The 15,755-nt window shown below is 40.7% G+C and overlaps 2 protein-coding genes across 3 annotated transcripts; one reads left to right on the forward strand and one right to left on the reverse strand.

The window, feature by feature from the left end:
- On the forward strand, positions 1-7,048 carry CPT2 (carnitine palmitoyltransferase 2; the record flags this gene model as incomplete). Its single annotated transcript, XM_010716300.3, has 5 exons — positions 1-83; positions 777-857; positions 972-1,078; positions 3,509-4,813; positions 5,870-7,048. Coding segments are annotated over 5 exons (1,908 nt in total), but the record flags the coding sequence as incomplete, so codon positions are not given.
- A 768-nt stretch (positions 7,049-7,816) lies between these two features.
- Positions 7,817-15,665, reverse strand: CZIB (CXXC motif containing zinc binding protein). Of its 2 annotated transcripts, none has more exons than XM_019618757.2 (8): positions 15,567-15,665; positions 15,404-15,487; positions 14,964-15,020; positions 14,179-14,260; positions 13,177-13,208; positions 12,638-12,715; positions 9,411-9,510; positions 7,817-8,581 (listed from the first exon to the last, which is right to left on the reverse strand). In XM_019618757.2, exons 1-7 carry the CDS (start codon positions 15,570-15,572, stop codon positions 9,460-9,462), a joined length of 390 nt encoding a protein of 129 aa, XP_019474302.1. In that variant the 5' UTR covers positions 15,573-15,665; the 3' UTR covers positions 7,817-8,581; positions 9,411-9,459. The 2 variants fall into 2 exon arrangements, with proteins under 2 accessions (XP_019474302.1, XP_003208888.1); XM_003208840.4 differs by having other exon boundaries at positions 9,411-9,476; positions 15,567-15,662.
- Between the last annotated feature and the right edge of the window lie 90 nt (positions 15,666-15,755).

A 15,755-nucleotide genomic window follows, 5' to 3' on the forward strand; every position in this document is an offset into this window, starting at 1 on the left:
CGGGCGTACAGCAGCGCGGGCGCTGCCGAGTTCCTGCACCGCAGCATCGTGCCCACCATGCACTATCAGAAGAGCCTGCCCAGGTACCGCGGGCCGCTGCCCCGGTGGACCGGCGGCCCCGCGGGCTCCTCGGGGAGGCAGGGCCTTGGAAGGAGCGTCCTCGGGCAGCGGGGGACGCGGGCTGAGGTCGGGAGCGGCCGGAGGGGCTGTGAGCAGAGGGCAGCCGTCTTTCCTGATGTTGATCAGCCGCGGTCCTGCTGGGCTCGCTGGCTGTTTGTGGTACTCATCTGTTTCGTGTTCGGGCAGAGAGGAAGCTTTTAGCGATACTGGTGGGAAACCTGTAAGAGAATGGCGATGCGGGAGCCCACGGACGCCAATGCGGGTGGGCCTGTGTGGAGCCAGGGCTGGACCCGGTGGGCCTTACAGGTCCCTTCCGACTCGGGACATCCTGTGATTCGGTGGTTCTGTGAAATTAAGCCTCTCTCCTTCGTGGCTGCTGCTCCTTGCAGCTGTTTGTGTCGCTGTGTTGCCTGCAAGTTCTTAAGACCCTTCACTGCAGTAACAGCAGTTGAGTTGTGCTTCTCATGAGGGCATTATGCTGTGATGACATGTATCTATTCCCTTTCTCCTCCTTGCATTAAGAAACTTCTAAGCTACTGAGTTAATAAGGGATATAGGAAGGATAGAGAAGCAGGGAGAGAAATCGCGACCGCAGTGTAAGAAGCTGAAACCTCATCAATACCATTGCTGAAGTGTCTTTGTTCCCCTTCCTTCAGACTGCCTGTTCCCAAACTAGAAGATACAATTAGGAGATATCTGAACGCCCAGAAACCTCTTTTAAATGATGACCAATTCAGGTATGGACAAATAAGATAGTCATAATGCAGTATCATTTGTTGCTTCAAAGTTGAGTGTTACATATCGAAAATATGAATTGTGAAAGCATTTCAATCTTTTACTGATTGCTATAGGAAAACTGAAGAACTTGCTCATCAGTTTGAAAAGGGAATTGGAAGAGAGCTGCATGAGCAACTAGTTGCTCAAGACAACCAGAACAAGCATACTAGTTACATCACAGGTATGTTGGCCAGGGGATACTCTGCTTCTGCAGAGCTGTGAAGATGGTGAAGGGTCTAAAAGGCAAGCTGAATGAGGGGCAGCTGGGGTCCCTCGGTTTGTTCAGCCCAGAGCAGAGGGGGCTGAGGGGAGGCCTCATGGCAACTGCAGCTATTCACAGGGAGAGGAGGGACAGCAATTGAGCTCTGCTGTCTGGTGACAGCAACACGGGCTGAGGGAACAGTGGGGAGTTGCCTCAGGGGAGGGTCAGGTAGGGGTGAGGGAAAGCTTCTGCTCCAGAGGGCGGTGAGTACAGTCCTTAACTGCTGGTGCTTAGGGACACGCTCCCATAGGTTTGGTTTTTGAGTGATTCTGTGTGCACCAGGGTTTGGACTTGGTGATCTTTGGTGAACCTTTCCAACTCTGTTATTCTGTGTTTCTGGGATTCTAATTGGATGCAGAAGGAGTCTTTAGGTCATCATACTTCATAATAGGCAGCTCATAATGCTACAAATAAAATGGGCTAAAGCTTAAGCTCTCTGTTGCATAAGCTTGGAATAACATGCTGTGAATATTTCCTGTGACAGTATTTGGGCAAATTCTGAGTATCTGGTAGAATGATGTAACTTGAATGTACCAAAATTCTGCAGGATGGTAGAATGTTGCTAAACAAGAATTGCAGTCCTAAAGACATTTTTTCCCTTTTTGAATAGGAAATACTCAAGTAGTTGAGTACTCAAGTAGTTGAGTGAGAATACTCACCACCGTTGTAAAGGGAGGGAAAGAAGTGGTGCTATTGGAGTGAAAAACAATGGAAGGAAGAGATCAACCACAGGCATAGTCTGTATTACAAGTTAGCTCTGTTAAGGTATAGAAGCTCTATTAAGGGAATGAAAGTGATGATTTTCAAGTAATTCCAAGTTGCTTAGCAAGAATACTGAACTGTGAGGTAGGTCAGAAAGTGGTCAGTACTCTGGACTTGAAACAATGCCCTCCAAAAAAAACCAAACCAACCAAGCAAAAAACCCAACAACTAGGAACTTATGTTTTTATAAAGAGGAAAAGAAACTGAGAGATGCAGAAAGTGAAAGATGAGAATAAAGGAATACAAATTGAGAGGGAGGTATGCATAGCTTTTAGGTTGTTCTTCCTAATTGTTGCTTCCACTGACTTCCAAATGCAGACATAAGCCTGTGAAAGTTTTGAATGGATGGGTAGCGACAAAGGTGGAAATATTCAAATACCTATGGAATTAGGAGTTTGCATGTTGTCCTCACTGTCTACTGAGGTTACTCATTAGGGTGTTGGCTTTGCAAATTGCATAGCAACCACACACTCTGTACAGAATAGCAGAGTATTTCATATAAGCTGCTGTTCAGTTTATTAGCTCATGCTATCCATTCCCTTTGTACAGTAGGTGGAGTTTTAACTGCTGCTGACTATGGTATTTGTCAAGACTAACCAACATGCTTCTGCTTTGTGTCAGTGAAATACAGAGCTTTTATCTTCCTTTTATTTAGTTATAATTCTTTTTTTAGGCCTCATAAAAGATACTTTCAGAAACCAAGTAGAAAATATGTATAGTTGCCCCCATTTTCATCTTTCAAGACCAAGGTTAAAAGGCGATGTGACAAAGAGGAATTTGGTTACTAATCAGTGAGGACCAGGAATTATAATTGTGACTTAGATCCTTGAGTTAGCCCGTTGCCTTTCTTACAGCCCATCAGCTGTCTTTGGTGGCCACGTGCTTCCTTTGTATGCTTCCCGACAGCATGTAGTACCAAACCTTACTGAGTTCAAAGTTGTTAATAATAAGCCTACTTAAAATAAATGAACAAACAAAACCAACACTCTTCCTGCCTTAACTCCTGGATTTTGTTTCTTAGAGACAAATGTGTAGGCATGACCACATTTTAGAGCTAGACCTTGGTTATGGCAAGGACAGAATGTTTGTTTCACATTTGTGCTTCTTGATGTGTCAACGGCCACACAATGAAGTGAGACTGTCTAAAAGACCTGGGGTATCAAATGTAATTCTTCCTGAAGTCTGTTCTCAGCCTGGAAGAATTACCTTGAGGTTCTCTCTAACCTCATCATTTTGCCAGTTCTGTTCAGTGTTGATAGTGTCAGTGGATAGAAAGAGGAAGAAGTTAGGATTTGTTAGAGGCATACAGAAAAAAAGGAAATTTTCCCTCATTGTAAATAACACTGACAATCTTAGTACAGACAGTTCCAAATTCAGTGTTTTCACTAGTAACCAGCAGTACTCTTTTCATGATAGGACATTGGGAGAATCCTTGGAGGAATAATTGCTTATGTTTTTCCTGTTCATATGTGCTGCAGTAGGTATTTATTTATGATCACTGGGGCAGGATATTGACTTTCTGAACATCTGTTTGATTCAGAATGCTGCTTTTATGTTCTGACCTGTTTCTCAACTCTCTGTTTTCAGGTCCCTGGTTTGATATGTACTTAAAAGCACGTGAACCTGTTGTTTTGAATTTTAATGCATTTATGTCTTTTAATCCTGATCCAAAATCTGAATATAATGATCAACTCATTCGAGCTACAAACATAACTGTTTCTGCTGTACGTTTTATGAAGACCTTCAGGGCTGGTTATCTTGAACCAGAAGTTTTTCACCTCAATCCCGAAAAAAGTGACACTCAGCTCTTTAAGAAAATTATCCGATTTGTGCCTTCTTCACTTTCTTGGTTTGGTGCTTATATGGTCAATGCATATCCTCTAGATATGTCTCAGTATTTCAGGCTTTTCAATTCTACACGGCTGCCTAAACTCAACAGAGATGAGCTTTATACAGATGAAAAGGCAAAACATTTACTGGTACTGAGAAAGGGGAATTTTTATGTGTTTGATGTTATTGATAGAGATGGAAATATGCTGAAACCTTCAGAAATACAAGCACACTTGAAATACATCCTTAGTGATAACAGTCCAGCCTCGGCCTTCCCTCTTGGCTACCTCTCCAGTGAAAACAGAGATACGTGGGCATTGCTGAGAAAGGATCTACTGGATAATGGCAATGAGGAAGCTCTTCAAAAAATAGACTCTGCAGTGTTTTGTCTCAGTTTAGATGATTTTCCCATTAAAGACTTTGTGCACTTGTCCCATACTATGTTGCACGGAGATGCTGCTAACCGCTGGTATGACAAATCCTTCAATCTCATCATAGCTAAAGATGGCACCGCAGGAGTTAATTTTGAACATTCCTGGGGTGATGGTGTGGCCGTACTCAGATTCCAGAATGAAGTCTTTAAAGATAGTACTGAAGTACCAGCTGTGAACCCTCAGTCCCAGCCTGCTTCAGTAGACTCTTCCACAGCAGTACGGAAACTTGACTTTAAGCTGAACGATGCCTTAAAAGCAGGAATTACCAAAGCAAAGCAGCATTTTGATGCCAGTGTAGAAGGACTGTCTCTTAATATGATTCAGTTCCATGAAGGGGGCAAGGAACTGCTAAAGCAGAAGAAGGTAAGCCCAGATGCCGTGGCTCAGCTTGCCTTCCAGATGGCTTTCCTTCGGCAGTACAATCAGACTGTTGCTACATATGAATCTTGTAGTACTGCAGCTTTCAAACATGGACGCACAGAGACTATACGTCCTGCCTCTGTCCATACAAAGAAATGTTCGGAGGCTTTTGTCAGGGAACCGTCCAAGCATAGCACAGAAGAGCTTCAGGAATTGATTGTGCAATGCTCAAAGTACCATGGCCGTTTGACAAAAGAAGCTGCTATGGGTAAGTTGGATTATACCAAACACTCTGCTTTTTGAACTGTTTGTTAAGGTTGCTGTAAAAATCTACTTCACACCAGAGAGGTTGTGGATGCCCCATCCCTGGAGGTGTTCAAGGCCAGGCTGGATGGAGCCCTTGGCAGCCTGATGTACTATTAAATATGGAGGTTGGCGGCCCTGCCTGTGGCAAGGGGTTGGAGCTTGATGATCCTTGGAGTCCCTTCCAACCCAGGCCATTCTATGATTCTGTGAATTTTGATGGAGGCCTTATATTCATGCAAACCTAACAAAAACTAGCAGAAGGCTGCAGTTTAAAGTGTGTTGAGATGCATTTCTTAACTGGGAGAGAATGCCTTTGTGCTCCTAGTTCACTGTTAACGTGCCCAAAGGTTTTTATACTTCAGTTTTTGTCCACAGAGCAGTTGGGTGACTTGAAGCACTGATAAATACTTAACTGCACACTGTATGCTCCAGGGCAACCAAGAACTTCGGCTTTATGACTGAAGAGTTGCTGTCTTATGCCTGTAGGGGTATTAAGGCTGTAACAGCTTCCAAATCAAACTGATTCTTTAGCTGTGCTATCCTGGTATTTTTCTTCTGAATTGACCTTTCCAGAAGTATAACTTGCTTCATTAAACTCAAGAAGACTACTGAACATTAGCCAACAGAATCTAAAATTTGCCTTTTTCTATTGATGCAAAATCCTCTTCTTTTTTAGATTAATAAATTTAGGAAATCCTTTATCTCTTTTTTAAATAACCTGAAAATGTTCAGATAACTAATTGATCAAATAATGTAATGCATTATTAAAGTTGTTAACATTGCAGTTCGGCTTACAATCATGATTCCTGGTTGAGGCTAGCAGTGCAACTTACTAAAACTTCGTTCTAATAAGTGCATTAGAAGTGCAGAATGTCTGCGTTATGACAAATATTTCTTGCTAATTCTGAAGAAACTCTGAGCTCTACAGACCTTTTGTGGCTTAAGAGCAGCGTGAGGTTGAAATAAGTGAGTTTGCTTCCCACAAAAATCTCTAATACTTGCTATTTTATTTCAACAGGTCAGGGATTTGACCGACACCTGTTTGGGTTGCGCTATTTGGCCTTATCCAAAGGTATTGCCCTGCCTGAGTTCTATCAAGACCAAGCCTATGCTCGGCTTAATTACAACATCATTTCTACAAGCACATTGGTTAGTCCAGCCGTGCAATTAGGAGGATTTGGCCCAGTGGTGCCGGATGGCTTTGGAGTAGGATATCAAGTACATGATGATTGGATAGGTTGCAATGTTTCCTCTTACCCAACTAGGAATGGTAAAGAATTCCTTCAGTGTATATACAAGTCACTAGAAGATATTTTTAATGTTTTAAAAGGCAAGAAGGTTGGTAGTTAGTTAAATAAAAGAGCTTTACAGTTGTGCTAGAAAATGCGGACTTTTTCTAATTGGCAGTACATGCCAACCAATGTTCAACATGACAAACTACTAAGCTCAGTTGGCTTCATTTATCTTCATTGAACTTGAACACTGTAGATTCAATTTGATTTTTAAATGTAAAAAAAATCAAGCACAGACCTTGAGTACGCATTTCAGGAAATAAAAACATTCACAGTGTTGAAATGAAGTAGTGGAGCCATCTATCCAAGCAGATCAACATGTTTTAGACAACACATCTAGAATAAAAAAGCACTGTTAACAAATTTATGAACTCAAACATTGAGTTTGTTGTGAGTTTCAGATAGACAACAGCACCTTTAAACTGTTTGATTTTAAAATAATACAAGCAATTGTGTTAAATCTGACAGTGTGATTACATTTGCACTTTCAGTAAGCTTGCTTATAGTGATCACACTTCTCTCTTTAAACTTGAATAAATATCAGAACTGGTTGTACCTCAACAGTTTGAAGCCTTTCCAATGCGACAACTTTTTGAGTAATGAAAAATGAAATGAGAGGCTCTAACTAACCTGCGATCACCCACTCTGTTGTTAAATTGACTAGAAAAATCTGTGATGTAATAAAGCTATCTACTAGTAACTATAAAGTTCTTTTATTACCATGTCAAAATTATACAGTATGAGTAGTCCATTTACCAATACCTTGTATTTCTTGTAAGGGTTAAAAAGAATACTTCTTGCAGTGTTGTCTCTCACCATCCATACATGAAGTCTGTCCAGTAATCTGCTGCTTTTGTTTCACTGCGTACATTTATGCTTTAAAAAAGAAATACCACTGAACTTGACCAAGTCTTCACAGAAATCTCTGGATTCCAAGAGAGCTTAAGCATAGACATCACTATAACTTAATCACACTGTGAATGCAAGATCAAACCAGTACAGACAAGTTTTCCTGCTGCTCCTGACTCAAACTCCGGCAGCTAAACTGTGTGGGAGCAAAAGGGACCTTTTAGCCAAGGAGCTCAAAGTTGTCTGGAGTCAAATGCAGATCGTTTTGCTGAAATTCCACCTTTTGCAGAAAATTCATCATGGTACAGATAACTTGAACTCCTCAGTCTTTAAACTTTCGTAACTTCCATATTGTTTTTATTCTGGTCAGATGCATCATCCTTGCAGCATGCTTCTTTCAGCGTAGGCCACTGTGTTGTGGACAGCCAGATATACTGGTAGAACTTGAAGTCTGAGTGTGATGGTAGGATGTGACGTGAGTTTTAAAGCTCAGAAACCTATTCACCTTTACCCTTCTTTTGTGATCTCAGCTTTCAGATTTGCTTGGTATCTTTATTTAGTGTAGGAAGTGTAAGCAACACCATAGCATGTACTGCAAGCACGGGGAAGGGGAGACACTTAAAATACATAACCCCAAAGGCTTGTGAACTTTTCCTTGTCAGCGCTTTTTCCTCTGCAGCCTGTGATGTACTGTTGTAGCTTTCAGTTGAAAAGTATTCAAAGCTTGGTTTAACACTTACCAGGATTATCCTTTCAGTTTGAACAAAGAAGGGAAGGTTTTGGCGGATGAAGAAACTAATATACTCAGAGCAAAAGTCTTTGAATGAAGTTAACAAGAGAAAGTATTTATTTTTTAAACATGGCAACAATGTGCAAGACTGTGAGAGTGCTTGCCAAGAAGTAGAAAGTGTCTGCAACTAGAAATTACTTTACCTGATAATGTATTCAGGAGGGTAACTTTATTTTCAGAAAGAGTAACAGGTATAACTGCCAATAGCAGTTAAGCTTATTAAGTATTTTCAGAAGTCACTTCTGTGTCTTTTATAGCTTTCTGACAGTCCAGTATGTACATCTTTGCTTCAGCAGTTAGCACGCTCTCTTTACCAACACTCTTAGCCATCTTCTAGGTGTAGTGGTGAAAAGACCTTATTTGCTAGAGAATGGAATGTGGGTATTTCTTGGAGATTAATTAAACTTATTTAAAGCTTCAAGGCAATGAGTCATCTAAATATTCTAAGCAGCAGTCCATCTCAACCATATGTATTCCCAAAAAACTCATTAAGAAAACATTTGAAATCAGCTAGGCATATATGTAACTTTAAGTGTGTACTAAGACCATCTCAAAGCTCTCTGTGAAAAATCTTTTATTAGACATTCCACAGGCAGTAAATGCATTTTACTTAGGTTTCTATTTGTGAAGTTCAGACGTGAACAATAACGCCAGTGAAGCTCTCTGATGTCTTCAGCTCCCTCATTAATAAGCATGCCGAGGTTTGTTAGCAGTGTGAACATCAGCATTTAATAAATTTATGAGTAACTTCATAGATTCCAACAGATTCCTTTGTTTTTTCATCATAGTCATTCCAATCCTGTGGGAATTAAGATTTCATAGCATTAGCCACAGACGATAGATGACAATAGTGTCTAAATCAGAGACTGGAATTAACTGAAGCTAAGCCTCACTCACAGTTTGGGTCTTACTGATTGCATGGTGCTTCCAACATAAATCTAAGCTGTATTCTAATTTTTCAGAGAAGTGAGAGCACTGACCTGAAATGGACTGACCTAAATGGACTTTAGTGTCAGTGTTCTTATCTTAACAAACTTTAAAGAAAATAAAAAAGCAGCCACAGCCTGCAGTGGACAAAACAGCAACCATGGCAGATGAAAGGATTATCTATCATTTACAATACCCTAGTCATGTGGTTCAGCAGACAAGCAGATCCCTGCCAAGTAGGATATAGGGGAACAGATTTGACCTTGAGATTCTTGCTCACAGCCAAGGAAGATTTGCAATGCTGGAGTCATTATCCTGTGCTTTGAAGGAGAGTATCTTTATCTTACTTTTTAATATCTCTGTGCAGAGGAAAAAGTACAGACATCCTAAGGAAATTAGTTCACCACTCTGAATAAGAGCAGCCATTTAGTACTGTGGGTATTTGCTCTTTGAAATTCTGAATGATTTATAAGTTACATTTCTCTGTCAGCTCCCAAGATATAAAATGCATGCTGATAAAATGAAACTGTTAGTAGTGCTGGTTATTCACAGTTGTAGTTTCTCTGTCCAGTTATGACTGTCTCATACCTACCTGAAAATGCAAAACTAGCCTCTCATGTGCAAGATACATATTTCAGATCAGTGTCATAGGAAACAGAAGCTAGATAATTAGAATTACTAACGAAACTAAGACAACATACCTTTTCTAACAAGTTTATGTCATTGAAAGGTGTGCCAGACTCTGCACCTTCAGCAGCAAATCCTGCCTGCAAACATATTTGCAGTAAGTTTAAGAATAAGCTGTACAAAGAAAATACTAAGTATAAACATTGAGATGTTTAAAGAAAGTAACATTGCACATTTTTATTGTATTTCACCTAAATTAGGTAGGAAAAACAGCCAATCTGTTTCCTGGACAAGGGTCGTGTATGGGGATTGCTAGGTCATGACCTGAACCAGTGATTGACTACCAGGTGAGAAGGTGTGGCTAACCCAGGGCACACAGGTGCAAGTAATGCACCTGGGCAACCAGAAGGAGTAGAATGTGGGTCCTCTCCTCCTCACTCTTGTTTAAGGGTTAGCTGAGGAAGCAGAATCTCTATTTGGAGATTACCCCCTCTGGAGCATTCAGCAATCTTCAGAAAGGGTAAGTGACTTGTCCCTCTATTGTCTTCTGCGCTGTACATTGATAAACACCTGTGTGAGAATGTTTATATTCTGGTAGAAGGCAGTATCGTTGCCTTCCCTTGCTCTGCAGATCAGCATGATGCTGTGACTCTTCCCCCCACCACTTGTGAAATGGGAAGTCTTGATACAAACAAACACAGTGTAAAATAAAACAATATTGCTCTTTTATGTTTCTTACCAGAAAAGTACTTTCAGTAGTTTTAGATAAACGTTAAAAAGTAAAGTTGAGTTCTATCAACATCCAACTACTAATAGCTTTAATTTGTATTTAGAATTTATGCAGGCATTATATATAAAATAGCTACATAATAAACTCACTGTGAGAAAACATAGAAAAAGTATGGAAAAGAGTTAGTTGTTCTGGTTTAAAAATGATCACAATCCAAGCTGCTCCAGAGAAGCAAGTAGTCTATGCTGGATTTAGGTATAGAAGTAACCAGCAAGCCTTGAGTGTGAGGAGGATCAGTTAGCTAACTGGACAGATAATAGCATCCAAATAGTAGAGTTCATCACTATTGCTACTGTTACGGTTTTTAAAGAGGTGAAGGAAAAGATATGAATAGCTGTAGGAAGGAAGTTACGTATCAGAGAGATATAGCACAAGAACAAGATGTTCTTTCTGATTTTTCTGTTAAAACATCAGTTACACAAGGGCTTACAGTTTTCAAGCTGTAAAATAAGCTTTATTAGTTTTAAAGGAAACTTAAAAATCTCAACCATCTCAATAGTGGGGTTTCTTGTAGTGCTGCTACTAATAGTAGAATTTTACTGAGAAGCATCTAGGAAGAAAAGGTGGTTTCTTGGTCTTCTGCTAGGGATCTGCACCAACATTTTTGATAAAGAAATCTCTTCTAGTACCAAACAGACACTTCACTTTGTAGGAATGTGTGAAGTAAACTACATGATTGTAAAATACTTCAGGATTTAGTGGAAGGTTAAATGTTTGGGAGTTAAACAGACCGCAGTATGGCAGACATGAACAACAGGAAGAGTTATCTGCAAGGCACAGTGTAAATATGCCCTGTACATAATTGTCAGAAGCCCAATTCAAAGGAATTGCAACAGCTGAGGAGGCAGATCACCATCATGGGTGAAAAATGCAGAGCTAAAGTATAGAACAAAGAGTAGAAAAAGAGATTCGCCAGCACTCCAAGGAACAATAAGCTGTGTGACTGAATTTCAAGCTTCTATACCAGACACGTTCTTATAGCTTTGGCGTCAAAGCAGACTCATTTAATCTGTTAAAGGAATCTGGGAACTGCAATGCCTCGTCTGCCCTCTGCTGACAGGCAAAGGACCAACAATTAAAGCAAAAATTCCTGCTGACTTTAATTTAAAACAGCATATTGACACACATCTGCTACCAGTGTAACTATTAATGTTGGCACAAAGCAAAGAAGCTGAAGGTTTAAGAAAAATTCTGTAAAGAATCCTCCACACTAAATTGACCTCAGGGATGGTTTGTTTGTATCTAATTAAAAAAAAAAATTGTACAGTAATGCTATGGCCAGTCCCTTTGACTGCAGGGCAGACAGGTTGGCTTGGATCACATAAAATATAACAGTTTATAGAACTGTAAAGAGTCACAGAAGTATATATATTTATTCATTTGGGTATCAGGAAATTCACTGAAGAATCTGCTCAGGGACTGAAGTGCACTCTCCATTCGAGTGCACAGACTACACTTAGGGAATATTATATGAAAAGCTTATGAAAGCTGTGAAGTCTTTGTTCTGCAGATAAAAGTGTTAGGTAGGATGCAGATCTGTAAACATCTCCTGCATCTCAGAGGTTTCCCATAGATTTTACTTGAAGTTCAAGTTCCTAGTTCTGTCTGGCATCAAAGCCTTCAAACAGGAATAAGCGAAGATCCCTTCTGCTTAGAAAGATGGACTTGAATTAAAAATGAAGACTTCCTCCTGCACAACAATGCTGTGGTGACTTCATTTATACCTAATTCCTTGCAGGATCAGCTTTTTTCATCTGTTTGTTAGCATAGTGTCACAGTCTGAAGGGAGGATAAGACAGGTTTATATTTGTCAGTCTATTTACACCTAATCTGGTTAAATATAGTAAGGAGTTAGATTGCATACAGCATGACCATGCACAAGCAAATGAATCACTAGGTACTGGCTTGGCAGTGAAGAAATCCTTTGACTCTGAACCCTGAAGCGTGCTTTGCAACAGCCTTTAACTGCCTTCCTCAGTTTTGGTCTGAGCAGGTTTCCAATGGAAGATTACCAATACATTTCCTACAGCTTTGATGTCATATTGCAAGATTTACTTAGAGGTCATATACTGATGACTGTTCATATCTGGAACTTTGTTTATTTTTTTTTGTAATGTATCAATAACCGAAGTGGAGCTCCCCTGACTGTAGCTATCTGTGGCTATTTGCGTGCTCTTGCGATTCCCCTTTGGAAAACTCCCATTCACAATAACCTGAGCAATGAAGACCTTTCAGATCAGTTCAGATGAGTGATGCCCATCCATGTGTAAGGCATTACGAATAATCCACTGGTATTTTATGCTACTGGAACACAAGTACAAAGAATTCCACAGTTGTTAAGCTGTTTGTGATTTTCTGAAGTTGAATAAAGTACTATGGAGAAGATGGAAAATCAGGAAGGTCAAGGACATTCCAGGAAGAGCAGTAGCATTTCAAAAACTATGTTTTAATTGCTCTAGAGTCTCTAAGTGCTCTTAAAAACTGATAAACAAATCACAAGTATGAACTCACCTGTGGTTGAAAGTCAACTGGTTCCAAACCTCGGCATTCAAACTCCACTATTGTCTTGAATTTCTCACTGTCTTCAGCCTGTAATTGAGTCAGAATACTGTTAGTTTTCAGCCAATAAAACAGTGACAGATATTACTCTGGGAATGAACTGCTTTATAGGCAGTACTATCAACTCTGATGTCCCAAGTGACAGCAAAATCCTAGGGCTAGTTTAATGGGTTGTAATTAACTGAATGTCTTGCTCTGCCACAAGGAAGCCTTCAAAAGGAAACAATTGCCTGTGATTTGAGTAATACAGTTTCATGTTTTGCTTGTGAAATGTATCACAGATTATTCTATATTTGAGACTGAGCTACTGTTAACTGCAAATTTTATTCTCCATTAGACTGTTCAGAAGTCTACGAGAGACAATTTTTTTTTATCATGTGAATGTATGGAGTTTATGTATTCTTGAAAGAGAAATGTGATGATACAGCAAGAACTGGGATTACTATTAATATCTACTCATATTTCACTTACATAAAAGAAAACAAACTTACATTATATGGCTTGATTGTCTGACTTAAAATATCTAAAAAAAAAAAAACACAAAAAACAACAGATGTGTAAAAGTGAGTGGCAGCACATCTTCAGAATACAGCACAAACCAAGTCCCAGCTGTTTCTCCCTTCAGAAAAGAAATCCTTAGGAATAAAAGAAACAAAGTAAGCAAGCAATTCCTGCAGTTGCTCTTCAAAAGATAGAATTATTCTTGCTCCTCTGGAGAAATTTACACTACACCATTTTGTTACCCTGCCAATAAAATAGGAAAAATAAAAATTCAAATGATACTTTTGTAAAATGACCTAAAGGACGAGAGTTCTGTTCATGCAGAAACCTGAATTTACCAGGAAGGCCTGAGAACCCATCAGCTGCAAGGAACATTGTTGTACAGTTTTGTTGTTGTTGTTGTTGTCTGACTATCTCCAGCTCTACCCCCAAAGCTGCCTTTGTGGAAATCCTTTGTAGGGCACAGAGCAGCAAAGAACCCGCAAGTAACTTCCATAACCATGCATTTAGTTTATTACTGTTTTATGTATTTAATGGGAATTATAACTAACAGCCTAGTTCATCCCACACTTTTCTAATGTTTCTTTTCTTATATGTCTTTATAAAGCAGCACTTACATCCCAATAGAGAGAAAAACCCAATTAGAGAAAGATAGAATACAGTGGAAAAATCAGATGTGACAGCCTGAGCTAGTCAAGTAGCTGCATCTCTTTAAATCAGACTATTTGCTTGAATCTCAAAAAGAAAAAATAATCCAGCAATGCTGTGAAGTTGGCCATGTTGTTCCTACTGTCCAACATTGTGGACTTAAGTTCTTTTTTTATGTTGTTGATGACCAACTGACCTCTCAATTTCCTTCATAAGCGTGATAGTATCAGCTGGGTACTTGTGAGGGAAAAAAAAACACGTTTCAAACAAAAATTGGGACTGAAAAATAAATGTAGGAGAAAAGTATAACATGGATGATGCATCTTAGATTTCTAAGCACATACCAATGGAGTTCTCTCTGGAGCACAGCTTGCATTTCTGCACCATAGTGGCACTTCCTCTGCCTCCTTTCAGAGGAGCGCTGTCCTACAAATCATAACAATGGAGACACTTTTAATTCTGTTCTAGCTGAGCCACTGGAAGCCCCTGCAAAGGTACAGCTTTTATGTTTGCTTGTTTATTTTACAAGAATTATCTCAAACTTTTGCTTTTTAAAAATCCTGCATTGAGAAGGCTTTTAGAAACTAGAGATGTGTAACTCAGTAATTTTCCAGTAACTGTTCTAGAGTTAAAACACTGAATAACGATATAGTTATGTCCTTAACTCCAAATGCATGCAGTAGAGATGATTATGCCTTTCTAATAACAAAGTCTTCTCTTATCCCTGACAAATTTACTCTGCTTCTTCAGTTTCCAAATGCTCATCCAGCATGCTGAACTCCCTCCGAATCGCCTAACCTTCTCCAACAACATTCCTTAAGCACAAGCTTATCCTAATATCACTTCAAAATTTGTTTTCAACTGATGTTTTTACAGAAAGGTGGCTTTTCAAAGCAGATGTCAATAAATATTTTATCACCAAGTCACCATTCCAATGGCTTATTTCAATTAAGTCTCCATATATTTTTGAATACAAAATACAACAGCTTTTCCTGACTGCATATGGCTGCTATTACCAGCAGCTATTTCATCTGATGTGCATTTGTCGCACCCTGACGTTCCTCTTCACTGTATGTACACGGCAGGCTTGTTTTCTTTGTTTGATGCAGGTTACCACAGGGAAACTTACCATCAACCGGAGGTACTGCCATTTTTCAGAGACCTCACCACAGTTCCCGCATTTCAGCTGAAAAATAACATAAATCAGAGAATTTACGTGCTTTGGGTGGAACACGTACTGCAAGATGCAGCCACTAAGTAGAAGATGGGAAGAACACAGCTCGTCACTTACTGCAGCTGTGTGCTGGGGATGTCAGGCTCAGCATCTGCCTCAGCAGTGCAGGCTCTAACCTTCAGACTGGGACTGCTTGCTATGGTAAATAGCGCACGGTGCCACGCGTGCATTGGGAACCCGTGAGCGGCTCCTGTAGCAGCCCGCCTGCACAACGTGGGGAAAAGCCCAGCAGCTCTGCAGCTCGCCGTGCTAAAGGGGACAGATGTGACACTTATAGCACTATGCCCGGCAGTTTTCAGGCTAAAAGCGGCGATCCCTGCTCACGCAGCCCGCACCTTGAGGTACCAGCGGAAGTCCTCTCCCTCGGCCCGCAGCCGGGTGATGTTCTCCAACGTGGCGCGAAGCTGCAGCCCGATCCTCTGCAAGGCAAGAGGCAGCGACAGCCCGTCAGCTCAGCTCGTGTCGGCCCGGCACGGCCCGGCCGCGGCCCCGACCTACCCCCATGGCACCTTCCCGGCCGTGCGCTTTTGCCCTCAGTCAAGATGGCGGTCGCTGCTCACTGCCGACCTGAAGCCGAGCTGCCCACAGCCAAGATGGCGCCCGGCGGCGCGGCCTGACACCGCCCTGAGCGGGGCCGAATGGGAAAACTTATGGGGGGGAATGGCGAGTGCTATGGAGGGCGGCGCA

The sequence above is a fragment of the Meleagris gallopavo genome, chromosome 10 (assembly GCF_000146605.3).
Source record: "Meleagris gallopavo isolate NT-WF06-2002-E0010 breed Aviagen turkey brand Nicholas breeding stock chromosome 10, Turkey_5.1, whole genome shotgun sequence".
In the NCBI taxonomy this organism is placed as follows: domain Eukaryota; kingdom Metazoa; phylum Chordata; class Aves; order Galliformes; family Phasianidae; genus Meleagris; species Meleagris gallopavo.

Coding starts and splice junctions, on each gene's coding strand:
- CZIB (XM_003208840.4), bottom strand. Junction 14,261..14,963: donor GGCAGTACCTCCGGTTGATG/GTAAGTTTCCCT, acceptor TATGATTTGTAG/GACAGCGCTCCTCTGAAAGG. Junction 8,582..9,410: donor ACATAAACTTGTTAGAAAAG/GTATGTTGTCTT, acceptor TAATTCCCACAG/GATTGGAATGACTATGATGA.